This window comes from Eschrichtius robustus, chromosome 10, assembly GCF_028021215.1.
Source record: "Eschrichtius robustus isolate mEscRob2 chromosome 10, mEscRob2.pri, whole genome shotgun sequence".
In the NCBI taxonomy this organism is placed as follows: Eukaryota; Metazoa; Chordata; class Mammalia; order Artiodactyla; family Eschrichtiidae; genus Eschrichtius; species Eschrichtius robustus.
This window is the reverse complement of record NC_090833.1, coordinates 14,293,645-14,307,301: the sequence shown is the minus strand read 5'-3', so window position 1 is coordinate 14,307,301 and position 13,657 is coordinate 14,293,645. Positions and strand designations below refer to the sequence as shown.

General features: G+C 47.2%; 1 protein-coding gene across 6 annotated transcripts in view; it reads right to left on the bottom strand.

Moving 5' to 3' along the window:
• Positions 1-13,657, bottom strand: part of CDK5RAP2 (CDK5 regulatory subunit associated protein 2) — a 182,187-nt gene that overhangs the window by 69,171 nt on the left and 99,359 nt on the right. For all 6 annotated transcript variants that reach the window (XM_068552134.1, XM_068552136.1, XM_068552135.1 and 3 more), the window contains 5 exons: positions 13,154-13,284; positions 11,522-11,631; positions 9,263-9,391; positions 2,476-2,571; positions 457-644 (listed from right to left, as the gene is read on the bottom strand). In XM_068552134.1, the coding sequence (XP_068408235.1) occupies positions 457-644; positions 2,476-2,571; positions 9,263-9,391; positions 11,522-11,631; positions 13,154-13,284 (654 nt within the window). The remainder of the gene's footprint in view (positions 1-456; positions 645-2,475; positions 2,572-9,262; positions 9,392-11,521; positions 11,632-13,153; positions 13,285-13,657) is intronic.

Genomic DNA, 13,657 nt, shown 5'->3' with positions numbered 1-13,657 from the left:
GAAAACACCCTGTAGTGTTTCCTCACATAGGAAAGACTCCCGGCAGATATAATGAGAAGGGAATTGTAATTCAAGCTCAACATGAAACAGCAGAGTCACAAGCACAATGGCAGTTTTTTAAGCCGTTGTAGAAACTGGAAGGGACTTCGGGAGGGCTGATTCCTCGCGCTGACAGCCAGGCAGCCCTTTCCGGGCTCCCAGGAACAATTCTGAAGGAAGCTTTCTCTCTCCTCTTTATGCTGGTCTTGCATGCGGCTTTGCTGAATGCGGTCCCCTCGCAGCCACGGAGCAGGCAGCCTAATTACTTAATTGCACGACTGGCAAGATTCCTTCCAAGCCATTTCGGGAGCTCTCCCAGGTAAATTACACAGCACCACCATCTAAATCCGTTTAGCGAAATGAGTTTGTTCTCCCCTCAAACCAGAGACAACTGCAGTGCCTGGGCCCCATGTCTACCTGCATTCCAGCAACCACAAGGCCTTCTCGCTGAAGAGCGGGGCAAGCAGGCTCAGGAGCTCGCCTTCTTCCAGACTCTGGTCTCCGGGGCAGCCGGATTTGTGGGCTCCGTCGGAGTCTAAAATACTGGAATCTGTGTGCCTTAAATATCCATTTTTGCAGCCCCCTTTGGAATTGTCCTCCATAATCTGCAAATCAAAGCATGTGGTCAGATAATGGACTACAAAGGAGGGAAAGGGGGTTACGTGGAAAAGAGAGAAAGGATGGAGACAAACAGTGATGAGTGAGGGCAAGTAAACCCGAGAGAAAATGAAAGGGGAGAGGGAGGGTGCACGCGGTCCACACACGCTCATCTGACGGCACGGAGATGTTTATGTCACTTCCTCTCACCCTCAGTTTCCTCATCCGTAAACTGGGCACAGTAACGCCACCTCCCATGGTGGCTACGAGAACAAAATGAGATGGCTGGCCCACTTAAGTCCCTGGCACAGTGTCTTACCCGCTACAGCTGTGTTCCCCCAGCCCACGGCCTACTGCCTGTAAATTCTTTCTAAGAAGGGTCCGGAACGTTGTTAACTGCCATTAACAATGCTTCGGACATTTATTATATGCTTCTGGCAGTGTATCCTCCTCATTATATATCAGAAAGCCAACCTCTTTACAGACACATCCTAATTACTGTGACTTTGATTTGTCTCATCAGGACGGTGGAGAGTTCCTAATTCCCATGGAGACGTGTTCTTTACAGATCCACCTTCTTGGGTCACTGAGGGTCCCAGAGGAGTGGTACCAAGGAAACATCTAGTTAAAGCCTGTGCTGGGCTTGTCTTGAGGTGCTGCAATTAGCATTCTTTCTCCCGCTTTCCAAAGCTGTAAATTTCTTCTACCAGTCTATAAATAACTCCTCTTGACTTCATTACTGCTGGTGATATACACACTGGCCATCACACCCCTCTCTCCACATGTGTAAAATGATAAAGATTTTTAAACGGAAGACAAGACCCACACAGATGAGGGGTCATTTATAGGGTCTTGTTTGCCACCAATCTAGCTATTAAATCCACCTAAATAAGCAACCTCCACAGAAGGAAAAGTCTAGAATATAATAATAAAAAGAGCAATTGCTACCATTTACTGAGCACTTAGTACGTACCTTCTGCTTAAATATCACAACAGTCCTAACCAAGAAGCAGTGTTATTTTCTTCACTGATGGGGAAACTCGGACTTGGGGGTTAAGCAAGGGTTAACCCAAGGTCACAGAGATCGTGACCAAGACTCAAAATCAGACCTGATTCCGGAGCCCCCACTTTTAACTGCTTTGCTCTCCAAAACGCTCATGAGAATGATCTCTCATTCAAGACTCCACGAACCTGAACACCCTGAAGGCCACAAACGCCCAATCTGCAGCCTACTGTCTCCCACCACATCCCAGTCTTTACGGTTCTTTCAACCCTGGAGAATATTTGCTCAAAATGTTCAGCATCAGTGTGCCTGGAGCGAAATTCTCAACAACGCCCAGATGACACTAAGCTGGGTTTCAGATCAGGAGACTGCAGATGGACCCAGAGGAGGAAAGTCCGGTTCTATCAGTGGCTCCTTATACTGCACGCAGATGATCTGGGAGTTCACAGCAGTCCAGAGACAAGGGCTCTGGTCCCAACTCTGTCACTGATTTACTCTGAGCCCCAGATAAACCATCTCCCCTCCTAGGCCTCAGTTCCAATGCATAAAATGAATGCATTGGGTCAGAGCTCTAAAGAGCTGCCCAGGTCCAGTGTCCAATGCCTGCGACTCTCGTGTAACAGCCTCGTTTTTATTTGCAACTATATGTTTGTTTTCCTGGTTCATGACTGGCTCTACCGCCCCGTCTGTAACTTCCGAAAAGGAAGAGACCTCCTCTATTTGCTCCCCGCTGGCACACGGCAGGCACTCCACACAGATGGAAGGAACAGAAAACCCGTCGGACTCGTTCCAGACCGGAGGCGGGCTTGGGCACAGAGAGGGGCAGATGTTCCTACCTTGTTCCTCTGCTCCAGACACTCGCCACTCAGCAAATGATTCTTGTCATCCTCTCCAATTCTGCTTGAGTCCTCGTCCTCCTTGCTAGCCAGAAGCTACATGGAGCATGGAATGGTGTGAAAATGCAACCCAAAAATGAGTGCAGCATGAATATGTATGAATAAGTCGGTGATGTCTTTTTTAAAAGATGCAGAACAAAAAACAAACCAAAAAAAGAGGCAGAGACAAATGCCAAAGCCATGAAATAAAAATTAGCCAAAGTCAGAGCTGCTAGTTCTGGCAAATCACACACAGCTGCCTGGGATCAGGCATAATTTAAGGACAAGTTCCCCAAGAAATAAGTAAAGCCATTTCCCCCTGTCCTCGCACGGCCTTCCTGAGCTGCTGGAAACTGATTGTGCTGTCCGGTGTGCCGCTCCCATCCCTGCCATTGCTGAATTCACTCTCAGATCATATGCAAGTAACAAGATTTTGGAAAACAGCTATTGATGGAATTGAAACTATCAAATAGCGAGAAGGCAGTAAATGAAATTTATGGTGTGCCCAATTCATGCATCCCTTCTATTTAGCACAGGGGATAAACCTCTTTTTGGACTGTCACACATCTGAGATGGGCAGTCTCAGCCACACCGCCATTTGGCTGACAAAAAGGTCCTCATCGCTAATGAGTAGAGTATCAAGCTTCCCTGACAATAACTTTATGCTTTTGAAAATGAAGGGGAGTTATTTCTAAAGACTGCGTAAATCCCTAATGCTCTAAAGAAGTGTAAACCCCAAAGCTTCTGCAGTTTGCATTCTACAGAACAGACAATACAGTGTTCTCAAGAGGGCCAGATCTCAGCTCTCGGGAAGAGGGAAAATTCTAGGCATGAGACGCCCGGATTAACCAAATAAAAAGTGAGAGGGAGGGTAGCCAACGCTGTTTCAAAAACTGTACCAAACCTCACCTCACCAATGAAGTAGTGACCACTGCACCAAAGCGTTAAAGCACGAGCTGAGTCCCAGCCGCCTGCTGGGCATGTTGTACATACGACGTATCTAAGGTTCTATCTCCATACCGTGATTTCATGAATTCCCACATTTAGTCAATCACCCCATAATTTTCCCAGCCCAACTTAAACTTTTCTGATCTTCCTTCTAAAAGAAACCCTTTTTTTGGAAGAAGAAAAACAAAACAAAGCAAACTGACTTCACAAAGTCTTTTATAGAAAACTTCCCAGGATCAGAATACATTCAACCCAACCATCCTCATCAGGATCAAAGAGGACTGATGAGTCTACAAATCTTACTACACTATCCAGCATTCAACAGGCTAAACATGTGTAAGTGTATTTCCTAAGGCATAAGAGTTTCTAAATATGGATGAGGAACTTCTCTCCCTCTGTTGGTTTCTTCCCTCATTATTAAAACATGCTCAAGTTACCAACTAGGACAATCAAATTTGTTGGTGGGAGTGTAAAATGTTAAACTACTTTAGAAGAAGTACTGGCAATTTCTTATAAAGCTAATAACCCTATGACCCAGGAATTCCCCTCCTAGGTATTCATCAAGAGAAATGAAAACGTATGTCCACACAAAGATTTGTATATGAATGCTCACATCAGCTGTTATCATAATAACCAAAACCTGAAACAATCCAAATGTGCATCAATAGCGGAATGAATAAAGAGATTAGAATATATCTATACAATGGAATACTACTTAGCAATAAAAAGGAACAAGTTATTGATTCATGTAACAACATGGATGAATCTCAAAAACACGCTGAGTGATGGCAGCTTCACACAGAAGAGTAGATGCTTTATGATTCCGTTTCTATGAAAGTCTAGTGCAGGCAAAACTAATGGTGGAAGAAAATGAGAAGAGCGGCTGGAGCGGGGACGAGTGGGAATTGACTAGAAGGGACGCGAGGGATCGTGATAGAAGTTTGGGTTACACAGGTACATACATTTGTAAAACTTAGCAAACAAAGACTTACGACTTCTATATTTCATCGTGTGTAAATTTAAACTTAAAAGAAAAAATAACTATAAACACATATTGAAGGAAAAAATATACATGTTGAAGTATTTAGGGGGAAGCGTATTGATGTTTGTGATTTATACTAAAATTTATCAAAAAGATATGATGGCTGGTGGGAACGGTTAGTAGTAGAATCTAAGGGGTGAGTATATGGGTGTCCACTGTGAAGTTCTTTTCACTTTGCTATGTTTGAATTTTTTCATAATAAAATGCTGGGGAAAAGCCGCTCTCATTTGAAAAAAAGCAAAATAACTACGCTTTTCCTTCCTGGTTCACCAGCAGCTCTGGTCACTGAGTGCCGCCTGCCTCTCTCCAAGCTTCTTGAAAGAACTCTCCATCCTCACCTTCTGCAACGTGGCTTTTGCTGCCAACGCTCTCCAGAAACTGCGCATGAAAGCTCCCCAAGACCTTCTAATGCAGGAGATGGAACCAACCCTCCTGGGATCAGGGAAGAGGCAGCGAGGCACTCCTCCCCAACCCTGTGCATCAGAGAAGGGTCCCCCTGAAGTTTAGCCGAGCACAGTACTGTTAACCCGTGCCATTCCAGTTGAAGCAGCAAAAGCATCCGAGTTATTCTTCATTTCCAGAACCACAACCACACCGTGACTCAACAGACTGAAATAAAAATTCTCCTTCATTCCTCTTTACCTCTGCTGACGTGGTTAAAATTAAAAGTCAGTTTCCAGCAATGATCAAGAAATTCAATGCTGTGGACACAGAGAAATGTCCCGCATGCCACATGTGACTTATCAGTTTTCAAAGGCAAGATCCCAGAGAGACCGATGCGTCACTGCAGGTGGGGCTCTGTTTCGGGCCCGCCCCCAACTGGAGAAGTGCCCCACACCTCCAAGCGCCCGCCGGCTCTTCCTTCACTTCCCCACCCTCACGGCTCCTCCCTCCGCCGCCACGTGGCCTCGGCCCCCCTCACTCTGCTGAAACTGCCCAGGTCACGAACGGTTTCCCAGCCGTTTTTCTCTGGTTTTCTCCGAGTACGTGACACTGTAAGCACGCCCTCCCTAAGCGTCGCTCCCTAACAAGTGCACGGGCCTGGTTCTCCCCCTGCCTCTTGAGCTATTCTCTCTTGACCTTTGCAGGCCGCCCCCCCTGCTTCCTCCAGGAGGATATTCCCTTGACCTCAGAAGAGGAGGCCGGGCCCGTCTCCAGGCCCGCGTGCGCTCCTCCAGGCCCTCGCCAAGCTCCGCTTCTCTGCACCACGGACTCCACGGGGCAGGGACCGTGTCTGTGTTCAGTTTTAGCACCAGTGCCCGGTGCTCAAGACAACACTGCTAAAAGGACAAACAAATGAAGCAAGACTTTTTTCAAAATGACAGCTGGAACCAACAGGTTTTGGGGATTACCCCGGTCTTGCTACTCCAAGTGTAGTCTTTGGAGCAACGGGAGCTTGTGAGGAATGCAGACTCCCGGGCCCCGTGCCAGGCTCACTGAGCCAGAATCTTCACGTTAACAAGGTCCCCAGGAAATTCACACGCACGGTAAACTTTAGAAGCACTGCCCTATGGTGTTGCTAAAACAACACTGAACAGAGTCAGAAAAGGGTTTAGTTCCAACTCTGCCACTAATTTACTAAAAAAGTAAAATTAAAATAGCTGTGTTTTACATATTGAGTGCCTACTACATGCCAGGCACGGTGCCAAGGGCTTTATAAATCGGGTACAACTCATAATAACTTATGAAGTCAAAATGTTAGAAACTTCCTCCTTTCAATGAAATTCAATCTGCTTCTGACAAACCAAATTTTATTCTGTTGCTAATAACAGATGTTAACAAGCACCTTCTACTTCTGAGTACCACTTCTGTCCTCTGAGTCACACAAGGTCTATTTCTTATTCAAAAGGACAGCCCTACATATATCTGAGTTCAATTCAATTATGCCCCTTAATCCATGTTTCCTCTCCATGCCAAAAAAAAAAAAAAAACAAACCAGTTTTCTAACCATCCCCTAAAAATGACAACATAAGTAAATAATGACAGCGACTAACCGTTTCTGAGCGCTCGCCCGCGAATCCCATCCCCCAGGGGTGACAACTGCACGTCACACAGCTCATGGCTTACAATGCTCACCCCCCACGACTGCAGTCCGCTCAAATCACTCCTGAACGTCAATTCTCAACCACACCGTTCTATAATACATAAACTATAACCAGTAAATAAATACAAAGAAATAGGGGCAACCTCATTCCAGATTTTTTCTTTTTTTTTTTTTTTTTTTTTTTTTTTTTTTGATGTACTTTAAAATAAAAGGATGCCTGTTCTTGGCCTTTTGTTGGTTTGGCTGGTTTTTCAGTGACCTGCCCGCATGCGGGGAGTAAGCGCTGTGTGCCCGGCAGGAGGGAATCCAGCCCAGGGCCACCGCTTTGAAGACACAGCTGCCAAAATGAATCAAGGGCCTCCTACTCTTTATAGCCTTTGTCGAATTAAAAGTTGCGGAGGCAGGGGGGTGTAATATGAAAATAAATCACGTGCCTATTTTATACACATATCTATCTGTGTCTGTACCTTTGACCTAGTCATTACTCATCTGGGAACACAGTCTAAGGAAAAAAAAGCCTAAACCCAGAAAATGATTTGTGTCCAAAGACATTCATCAGGTAATCTAAAATAGCGAATCACCGGAAATATCTACATGTCCGACAACAGTGACGCACAGCTGGCATCCCTAAGGTGGAGTAAGAGGTTATAATACAGCAGCCACTGGAAAGAAACAGGAAACAGGACTGTGGATGTACTGTGGGCGGGCACGCACACGTTCAAATACCCAAATGGAGAAGGAAAGACTCCAGGATGTTAATCAACTGTGTTTTAATGTGACAGGATTAGGGGTCATTTCTTTATTTTCCAAGTTTTAGGCAATGTTGTGGGTTAATTAAATATGGGAGGAAAAACTACTGAATTTTAAAAATACAAAATATATTTGCTGTCTTTTTTTTTCCTTTGCTGATTTGGAGGCTCCCAGGGCACTGGAGCAGTGCCAGCCCCTACTCCGCAAGCCCTGCTGCCCAGAAAAGGCTGTGGACCACGGAGGCATTTCCCGTTTGTCTCTGCCTCGTTGCTCATCCAAGGAGAGCCACACACACTCCCAGGGAACAGCAGCCTCTCCTTGCTGCCATCCCACCCTCACCCCGAACAAGCTCTCCTCCCTCAGCTCAAGATTATCGTGGGAGCACCATCCGGCCCGTGCAGATCTTCCCATCGCGTGCCGGGGAAGACGGGGCCTGTGCTGCGAAGGACACTATTCATAGGGAACATCAAATTGATGTGCAACCTGACAAATGACTCCAATCTGAATCAGCTGCTATTAAGACCTCAGGGTGGCAAGAGGAAAATCCCTCTGTTCTCCAAAGGACATAATAGGACATTGAACAGATTTCTTTCAAAGGGCAAATGAACAAACACTCGCCATCATCTGACACTCAAATGAAGCAGGTGACGAATGGGCTGCTTATTAAAAATGCCACGTTGGAAAAAACAAACCAAGAGGCTTGTTTCTCCCTAAATGGACTGCAGATATTCTTGCTTTTCAAAATTATCTGGAGCCCTGGGGACTAAGCTCAGTAACACTCCCTCTCTCCAAGGGAGCAGATGGCCAGAGCGCAGCATCAACACCTTTGAGCGTTTCCCACCTTGAAGGTGGGAGGAGACAGCTTAAGGCTGACAAATCTTTCCCCAGAAATGGTGTGGCGGTGAGACCTCCGTTTACCTGGCACGCCAGGCTGAGTTCAAGACAACCCCAACCAGGAAGGCTCTGGGGGATCCAAGTACAAAAGGCCCTAGTGCATTTCATGAGGAGAACAGTTCCAGTCTTCTGAAACTAACTAGCACAACACAGGCATGGAGCAAGGCGCTTCCTGGGGGGAGCGTCAGGCCAGGTAGGGGCTAGAGGGAGGAAATGGCAAGCTCCTCCCCACTGCCACAACATCAGGGCCCTCTACTGTGCGGTCGGGTCGAGAACAGAGAAAATCGGAGACAACACACCACAACGCTGAGCAGAGAGCCAGAGTCACAGGGTGAAGCGTCTCCCTCCGCTTTCCCTGGGGTGGGCTAACGGAATGGGCCCACACCCTCAGTGAGTACAAAAGCCCAGGGACCACACGCTCTTTAGTGCAGACACCAGATTTAACCTTCCGTGGCCCTTCCAGACTTTCAAATGCCACCAGTGGGAAACTCCCACAGTCAGGAAGCTGAATTTGTGGGCTCACGGGACACCGACTCTTCACGCAACGTCGGGTCGTCGGTACACGGCAGAGTGCAGGGGTTCCTGGGTACACGTGGGAATAAACTGCACACATCCGGTCAAATCCAGAAGCCAGATGCCATGGGAGTGAGAAGATGCATTTAGAGGGTTAATACAAAGAGTAAATGAAAAGTACGTTTTCTCGTTTGTTTTTCCATGGTAATGGGTTCATTAAGGCTGCATCTACACTACCCAAGTTACGCGGGTGATGTGGCAACTCTCCAGGCCCCTGAGACCAGACCAACCATCCAGATGTGCAACCTACAGCCCAGATCCCAGGGCCGGACTTGGAGTCCAAAGCATCACAGAACATCGAGCGTGTCCACACAGATATGACCCAAACTTGCGGAATGCTCCGACAGACCTGCTGACCTAAGAGGGCCCTCAAACCCCGTCCACGGCAAAGGGAATTTCAACAGAGACCTCCCCAGAAGAGATGCAGCCTGGAGACGTGTGGGGGGGGGTGTTACTCTTTGTAATTAGCACGCGAGGACGAGAATATTCTTTCTTACCTCCGTCTGATCTACCGACTCAGGCCTGTCCTCTCCTGGGAAACCCATGGAGGAGAGATCAAAAATAGTTTTCTTCAGGTGCTGGTTGTCCGCGTACAGCTCCTTCACCAGCTGGATAAGGTCACCGACCTGGGAGATAAGAGCAGGAGAGGACTGACTACCCACGGGCACACTGCCACCTCCCGGGGCCATGGCTACGGAGAAGATGTCCTGCATCACAGTCACGGAGAGTCAGGTGGCCTGATTCCAGGCTTCAGGCTACCCTGGGTACAGTGAGAAAAACACCAGCATTTCTGTATTCTAACCCCAGCGTCACACTTCAAGGCAAAGAGATCCTGGGCAAGCTGCCTGGTCTAAGTCTCCACTTCTGCATCTGTGGAATGAGTTCCCGTGAGAACTGAACGTGGTCACGGTCACAGGGCACTACAGCCCTCGGCACGGTCTAAGTACTCTGTCCATGACAGCAAATATGACCTCTGTCTTGTACTTGGGGGAGGAAAATCCCCCAAGACTGAAACTTCTGAGGCTTGTCAGAGGCGTATTTTACAGCATCCACCTTCCTCTTTCTATGCCTATCTAGCACTGTCCATAGTAACAACAGTCCTCAGTTATAAAGCAATTCACGGCTGCTAAAATACTCCCACAAGCTTTAGTCAATCGTTCCTTACAAAAATCCCGAGGAGGTGGACAGCAGTATGACTGTCCCCGTTTTACAACAAGAAGCCCGAGAAACAAAGAAGTTCACTGCCCAAGGTCCCAGAGTTGGGGTGCCTGGAGAATTAAGTGACATATAACAACAGCCAATGTGCCCGGTCGTGTGGGTAGGGGCAGCTGCCCGCACAGAGGAAGAGCCGGGCCTGGACTCCCGGTCCAGCGCTCCTCCTTAAGGCACAGGTCTTGCGAGGCCAGGTACATAAGCATCTGAGCAGACACCACCTTCATTCCCTGCAAGCTTCAAATCGCAATGGCTAGTGATTTTCCAAACCCTTCGTAAGGGGGTAATCATTAGCCCCTCAAATAAAGTGGGAAATCCCACCCTGACCACACACAGCAGGTGTCCACTGCACCAAAACATGAACACAAATCGGACCCAACCTCAAGGAGGTTATATCATAGAGGGAAGAAGAAAACATTCTGATTCTACAAACATTCACGAAGTGCCAACAAAGGGAACTAGCTCCTGCCCTTAACACAACCACAGTCGGTCCCAGCAGCAGCTATCACCATCTCTATTTTCTTCATCTTCAAAACACCAACAGATGCCTCAATGCTTCTTCTTCCACTCCTCCCAAAACACCAACATTTTTATAGTTCTCCTTTTTACTTCTTCTGCATCTTACACCTGCTGTTTTTCCTCTCTCTCTCTCTGCTGAAAAAGCCTTCCAACTAGATAAACTCCTATTCAACCTCCAAAACCCACTTCAGGTCTCACTTCTATTGAGAAGTTTCCTCTGATCCAGTGAGTACCTCCCAACCCCCGACAGCTAACCTCTCCTTCTCGGCTACCCTTAAACCTCGCACCTCTGCCTATTACAGCCACCCTTGCACTCCACACTGCCACTGCTCCTTCACACGTCTGTCTACTCTACCGGCATGTGAGTTATTCCCAGACAGAAACTGAACCTGTCATACATAGATGGTAATTTTATAATAAATCACAGTGTCCTCTGAGCTCACACTTCCTATTCTTATCAATGGCGCTTAGAACCTTGAAATACTAAGCCACTCTAACCACACCAATGATCAACAGATTGCAAAACCTTTCCAGTTTTAGAAAAGATTTACTGATCAAACCTGAACCTTTATTCTTTCAAAAAGCATCAGTTACCTCCCACTATGTGTGCCAGGCACTGGGAAATCAGAAATAAATAAGATACACTCACTCGCTTTAAGATGTTCACAGCCTAGTGGGGATACAGAAGAATAACCAGATAATTATAGGTCAGTATGAGAAGGACATCAATGCAATCAGGTACAAGAAGAGAGGAAAATGACCCGAGGGAAAGGTGGTTAATTCTACGGGAGGATAGAGAGCATTTCCCAGGGGAGATGGAGCCTGGGTGGGGTCCTCAAGCCTCAGAAGGCGTGCATCAGACATGGGGTAGGGACTCCAGGGAACGTACATCAAGGGGAAAAAAGACAGGCAGGGAGAGACGGAAGAGAGGCGGGGAGAAGGGCTTTCAGAATCTTACACCTCTGATCAGGAACCCAAGAGACAACAAATAACCAACAAAGCACTGAAAGTTAATAGGTCAATACCTTTTCCTTAAGCTCTTCTTGAGAAAAATGTTCCACTTGAAACCGATTGTGCTCTTCAAGGCAAATACTCAGATAAGATGTTTGATCACTATGAAACGAAAATGGTTCTTCTGCACCAAAAGAAAAAAAAAGTGGGGAGGAGGAGAAAAAGAACATCAGAAGTAGATCCTTCCCAGACAATTCCCCATGCAATCCATCTAAGGCACTTTGAATCGGGTAGCAGGGGAAAGGGAGATAAGCACACACACGGAGTTTAATGCACCACCTTTGGAGCAAAAGTAATTTTCTTCTTTCTCTACAGGCTGGTATCTCAATGTATGGTTTCATCGTGGGCTGTAGGCTTTCACTGTGGCCAACTCTGAATTAAAATTGGCATATCCAGTGCTGTACCTGGAGACCATTCTGAGTGGCACAAGCAAATGGTGATTTTCAATTTAAATGAGGGAGTGATTCCGTTTAGGTGAAAATACAGGAAAATTAGATGTGACCCTCAAGTGTAGAACTCTAAAGTGCCTGATGCGTTTTTTACCGGCCCCAGAGCCCGCCATGGGAGCGAGCACACGGAGTACAGAAACCGCCTATGAGATCTACGATGAGGGACTCCTGGGTCACCCACGGAAGGGCTGGCCTCCTCTGCAGCAAAGGTCACACTCTCACAGGGCGCAAAGGCGCAGAGAAGGGTCACGCTATTCACTGAGCGGAGCATATCCACAAGCATGATCTCACTCAACACATGTGGGTAAGAGCTGATACGCCTCGTACAGAGGAAAGAGCTAGACTTCGAAGGAAGATGTCCTGCCTCCAATCCGGGTAAATCAACCCCCACTGCCACCTCGGTTTCTTCACCTGTAATGTGACGTCACTGCCTACTCTATCCAATGGGACAACGGTCAGGATCAGAGGTGAGACGTTAAGTGCCTGCCGCTGGGCCTGGTACACAGCAGGCGCTCAGGAGATGTCAAACCTACCACTGCTATTACTGATTGTAAGCAGGAATTACAATCAGTAATAAGGAAGAGAAAGGAAAGGAAGGCTAGAGATAAGGAAAGGCAGACGCCAACCCAGACACCACGGGGCTCAGGTTCTAGCAAGGGAGGGAGCCAAATACAGCTGTCACGAGCACAGCAGCACACGTACCACAGGACCCTCCCTAGCTGAATCCACTTGCGGTCATGACAGTGTGAAAAGCGATGCTTCAGCAGGAAACAGCGGTTTCACCCGCACGTGTCTGTGCGGTGGGGCTCTCTGCAGTGGCTGCCGTGGTAGGCAAAGCCCAGGTGTTTAGGGTGATGACGGCCATTGACCAGAGAAAGGGGATGGCAAGGCCCCAGGGTTATCTGGAGTTAGAAGAGTCAAACGATGCAGAACACAGCAGAGGCAGCGAGGAAGCAGTCCTGCAGCAGGCCCTCTGCGGAATTAACACTACCTGTGGGGCCCTTCGACTCCGCAAGCCGAAGCCAGCCAGGTACAGACTAGGAGAGCAACAGTAACACCTTCACTGCAAAAAAGGCTTCCCAGCCGAAATCCCCGGGGTGCCTCGTCTCCTACTGCAGTCTTAGGACTCTCTTAAAGTTCAGCCAAGGCCCTCCAAGTGGGAAAACCAAAGGGAAATACATACAAGGGAGCATGTACCTTCCCGCCGCCGGATTTCACTGATCTGCTCCTCCAGGGCCTTCTGCAGGTTCTGATAGGAGAGCACATCCCGCTCCAGCCGCTTCCGCAGGGCAAAGATGCTGTTCAACTCAGCCTGCAGGTTGTTGACACTTGGTAAAACAAGACACCAGAATTTTAAAACAGACCTACTCGTGCTTTAAGATGCAAAGCCCAGCAAGCCTTCCTTTGATTTTTATGTCATTTGTGGGGTTCTTTCTGGTTATAAAAGTAAATACATGTTTATAAGACATTTAAAGTAGAAACGTGTTAAAAAAAAAGCAAAAGTCACCATAACCCGACTACCAAAAAACACATGGCAGACCACTTCCTCCCAATCTTTTTCCCTGAGTATTTCTATAAGGTTGAAATAATTCTGGACATATAATACTAAGTTGTGCATTTCTCATTTAAATATTTCCCTACATTTTCAGAAATAATTTGCATACATCATTTTTAATGACTATATATAACATTAAATCGGGT